General features: G+C 50.7%; 1 protein-coding gene across 1 annotated transcript in view; it reads left to right on the top strand.

Annotated features, from left to right (window-relative positions):
- The window catches only part of MAP4 (microtubule associated protein 4), a 120,832-nt gene that overhangs the window by 100,581 nt on the left and 15,503 nt on the right, over positions 1 to 4,748 (top strand). Inside the window, exons 14-16 of the mRNA XM_017737674.1 lie at positions 328 to 502; positions 4,100 to 4,159; positions 4,661 to 4,746. Coding sequence (XP_017593163.1) covers positions 328 to 502; positions 4,100 to 4,159; positions 4,661 to 4,746 — 321 coding nt within the window. The remainder of the gene's footprint in view (positions 1 to 327; positions 503 to 4,099; positions 4,160 to 4,660; positions 4,747 to 4,748) is intronic.

The raw sequence follows: 4,748 nt of genomic DNA, 5'->3' as shown, positions 1-4,748 counted from the left end.
ATGGTTTCATTTTCTCCAGAAATCAAAACCTCCTTCGCAGCTGGAGAGGCCTCCACACATCAAAGCTGAGCCAGCCCTGGGTGGGACCTGCTCCTCCGCAGGGTCCGTGCTCCGTGTCCTGCCCTCCACTCCATCACTCGCTTCTGCACGTCCTCACTATGTTTTAATTGCATTATAGCCTTTCAGCAGTGCCAGGCTTAATTAAGTGTTTAAGAATTTCAGCAATTTCTGTTCATTTCAGCCTTTTTTGGCACTTCCCATTGACTTGGAGCGCGGTGCTTTGCCGGTGACGTTCCGGCTGTTCTGACGCTTCCTGCTCCGTTCCAGGTTGCAGATGCGAAGCCCACGGAGAAGAGAACCTCCCTCTCCAAGCCTCCAGCCTCCACCACTCCTAAAACTCCTTCCAGGAGCTCCTCTGCTACTCCCAGGACCACGGCACCATCGCCGGTGACGGCAGCCGCTTTTTTAACCACGGCGGCGTCTCCTCCCAAGAGGCCGACGTGTGAGTGCTCCCTCCTTTCCCTTGGGAATCTGTCCTTCAGCAGCAGCAAGGTCCTGTCTGAGCAGCACCAGGTGCTCCCCACAACTCCCTGACAGGAGGGGGCAGCCGGGGGGGTTGGGCTCTGCTCGCAGGGAACAGGGACAGGAGGAGAGGGAACGGCCTCAGGCTGGGCCAGGGGAGGCTCAGGGTGGACATTGGGAACATTCCTTCCCCAGAAGGGCTGTCCAGCCCTGGCACAGCTGCCCAGGGCAGGGGTGGAGTCCCCACCCCATGAAGTGTTCAAAAGCCACTCCATCACTGTCTGGATTCTGAGAGTAGCTCAAAGGTTTTTCTCTCCAGGGCTTCCTCTTCCAAATTCCCTTCAGGGCCAACCTGGATCAGCTCTGTGTGATCCAGGGTTAATTCAGTTACTGCACACACTTGATTTAAGAGTAGGGATTCTATTCCCTCTGCATTTTGCCATAGGAACAGATGAAACACTAAATAAAACTTGGGAAAGCAAATCTTTGGAAGAGGACTTGGAACACCTGAACTGGTGTGTGAAATCCAAAAAGGGTTGAGCAGAAGCAGAGGGTTTTTAGTAGAGCAGGAAGAATTTGGAGCTGAAATCACATCAGCTTCATCCAAAAACTGTGTCCCAGTCTTTAATACTCTTTAATACTGCTGCTAAAGAGGGGACTTCCCATGAGTTCAACAGGAAACCTGAGCAGTGTTTTAGATAAACTAACACTGTTCTCACTCATTTTAATGGAGCTCAAGAGATTTAACATCAGATAAAATCATAGTTGAGTCTTCTCAAGTCTTTTCAAATGACCGGGCCTCAGTGGCAAAATTTGCCAATAAATGTGTAAAACGACACGGATTGGTTTGAATCCCAAAGCATGGATTCATAGCCCCGCTTTCCCAAAGGAATTGTAATGTTTCAGCTGTGTTGGGATGTGTTAGGCTTGATGGACATCCCAGACTTTGTGCTCTGGGGGAAAATCTAATTCATCAAGTGTAGAGAAGGTGCTGCACATTCCAAGAGCTGTGTATCCTGTCTGATCCCATGGACATCCTGGTAAAATTCATTTTGTGTGGTCTTGGAGGCAAACTGGAGCCCTGGAATGTGGGATCTGTTCTAATGAGTTGGGTTCGTTCCTGCTGCCCAAACCGAGCCACAAACAAAGGAGCGTTCGCTGCTGACATTTGAAAAGAGACGGAGTCAGCGATGCAGAGCTGCAGGGAGGCTGTTCCAGGAGGCAGGATGTGCAGAGGAAGAGGCTGTGGCACCGGGAACGTGGTGGGACTCTGCCAAGTGCAGGCAGAGCCTTGTGGGTGAGGGAGGATGAGGTCAGCTGGAGGGACTCCATGGGGAGGCACAGCCGCCCTGTCTGGGTCTGCAAATGCACAGAGGAGGCAGGAATAGGAAGAGGAAGGGGGTCCTGTTCTGGCTGAGGGGAAAGCAGGGGTGGGACAGAGGGTGGGTGGTGCCCTGGGGCCTCAAGGGAACCACAACGAGCCCAATGCTCATGGTTTGGTTTGGTTTGGTTTGGTTTGGTTTGGGTGAGACGTGGGTGGGGAGACCTGGAGCTCTTGGAGTCACAGCTTTGACCAGCTCCTTCAGAGGAGGGGGCAGCCAGTGGGGCTGGGCTCTGCTCCCAGAACAGGGACAGGAGGAGAGGGAACGGCCTCAGGCTGGGCCGGGGCAAGCTCAGGGTGGACATTGGGAACATTCCTTCATGGAAAGGGTGGCCAGGCACTGGAATGGGCTGCCCAGGGCAGTGGAGGAGTCCCTGTTCCTGGAGGGATGTGACACCCATGTGGATGTGGCACCTGGGGAGTGGTCAGTGGTGGGGAACAGTTGTACTGGATGGCCTTGCAGGACTTTTCCAACTACAGTGATTCCATTAATTTAGTTTCTCATTGCACAGTGTTGAGACAGAGAGTAAGTCTGGGGCTGAAGATCCTCCTTCAGGACAGCTGCTGGTGCTTTTCTCATGTCAGGCACTCGGTGCCTTGAGCTGCCATCAAGTTTCAGTCATTGTCTCACATGAAGTGTGTGTGTAAAGGCTGGGTTTGACATTCTATAGTTCCACTTTTTCAGGTATTGAATGTCAGTCATTTCTCTCTCTCTAAAGGAGAGCCACGGATTATGCAGGGATTGATATTTTGATTTTTAATATTTTAAATTTTAATTTTTTTTATTAGTTTTTGTTCCCCTCCGCGTGGAAATTACTTTAATATTTGTACAAGACCACGCTCAGCCCCTCAGATCAGGCACAGATCAAAGTCTGTCAGTACAGACCATCGTCCCAGGGGCTTTATCTGGGTTTTCACCATCTCATGTTAACACAGACAGAAGTGTTCAGCATTTGGCTCCCCACTGACAGCAACAGAAATAACATCTCTCTGTATATTAATGTAACATAAGATTCCTTTGCCTTTACATAAACCTAAGACTGTTCTGTCCATGCAGTTTCCCCAATTAAAGTTGTGGTCTCGAGGAATGAAATGAGGTTGGCTTGCCAGCCCCTTGTTTGAAGTGTTTGCTATTAATTATGTATCTGTCCTTTAGGCCTTATTAAATTATCCAAATGAGTTTCACCTCATTAGCTGGAATCTTATCTGGGGTGTTTAATTGAATGCTTTTAGCAAAGTCAGGGTGGAATGATCCAGACTAACTTGGCCTGTAGTTATCTGCCTCTTCCCCTTGGTCCTTTTGGTATTGATATTCCATAAAGGACCCTGACAACTGCTGGAGTTTATCTAAAAATCTGAGACTAAATGGAAATTAAATATTAAAAAACAAGGGTTTTCATAATTTCTAACTTGGGTCTTTTCCATTTATTATTTCTTTTCAATGTTGCCTTCCTTTGGCTGTTGAAATGAAGCAGACTTTACCCAAACTTGCTCCCCACTGAGAGTAAAATCCCTCCAATTTCATGAGCAAAGAGCTCCTTAAAATAAAGTTCTGTGTCTGTTTTTCAGTCTGTGGTTTTTGCCTTGGTCAATTTGGTGTTTGGTTTTCTCCTGCTTGGAGAAGTGTGGCTGCATCCCTGGTTTAGCACGTCCTCTGTGCAGTGTAATCAGGTCATGATCGTTGGGCTTTGCCCAAAGGCAGCTCAGTTTAGGGATTGATTTTTGGGTTTATACAATTAAAATAGGGGCCGAAATATGTGCAATAACTCCTGTGCAAGAAAATTGGCACAGGGTAGGACTGGTCTGGCAATGAGAGCAAGGTTGGGCAAGGACGAACATGGGGTTGCTTTTGGTGCTTTTTAAAGAAAGGAAATGTTTTGGGGTGGTTTTTTGCTCGGTTGGGGTTTTTTTAAGAACTGAAGGCGGGGCAGGATTAAAACACTCCCAGCGAGTGCTGTCAGATTGAATTTGAGAAGAAACGAAACGCAGCCCATCCCCAGGTGTGTGGTGTCACCGAATGAGGATCCTGTGACGTGAATTGGTGCTTTGGCTGCAAAGTACGAGGGGCTTTTGCTGCCAGCAGGAGCACCCCAGCCAGGTGCTCACCCAGAGCAGTTAATCCTTGGGCTGATTCCAGGCCTGGACTCCTGCAGGGATCCTCCCCTGACGTTCTGACCGCTGTGTTTGTGTTGGCAGCGATCAAGACGGACGCGAAGCCGGCAGATGCCAAGAAAACCTCTGCAAAGTCTCCCTCAGGTAACTGCTCACTTCCCATCTCACTGTGGAAATCCTTTGTGGGAAAACCCTGCAGGACCATCGAGCCCACCCAGCCCCCAGCACTGCCAAGGCCACCCCTGACCATGTTCCCCACATCCACAGGGCTGTTAAATCCCTCCAGCAATGGGGACTCCACCCCTGCCCTGGGCAGCTGTGCCAGGGCCAGACAGCCCTTCTGGGGAAGGAATGTTCCCAATATCCACCCTGAGCCTCCCCTGGCCCAGCCTGAGGCTGTTTCCTCAGTCAGAGTCAAATCCCCTTTGTCTGGGGCTGGGGTCGTTAAGGGGGTCCCTGTACATCTCTGGGAACGGGGGTGTCCCAGGCCAGGCTGGAGCACCCTGGGATGGCAGAAGATGTCCCTGCCCGTGCTCTCTAAGGTCCCAGCCCACACTGGGATTGTGTGACTGAGGACATTTGTGTAGCAGGCTCTGACCCCTGTTCTCCCCCTTCCCTCCCACATTCCCTGCGATCCCGCAGCAGATTCCAGCCGCCCCAAGAGCGCTACTGGCAATGCCACCAAGAGCAGTGCCACCACTCCTTCCACCACGGCCTCCAGCGCTCCCAGCGT

The sequence above is a fragment of the Corvus brachyrhynchos genome, unplaced genomic scaffold (genome assembly GCF_000691975.1).
Source record: "Corvus brachyrhynchos isolate BGI_N302 unplaced genomic scaffold, ASM69197v1 scaffold426, whole genome shotgun sequence".
NCBI classification, from domain to species: Eukaryota; Metazoa; Chordata; class Aves; order Passeriformes; family Corvidae; genus Corvus; species Corvus brachyrhynchos.
Note: the sequence above shows the minus strand (reverse complement) of the source record. Positions and strands in the feature narration are given on the sequence as shown.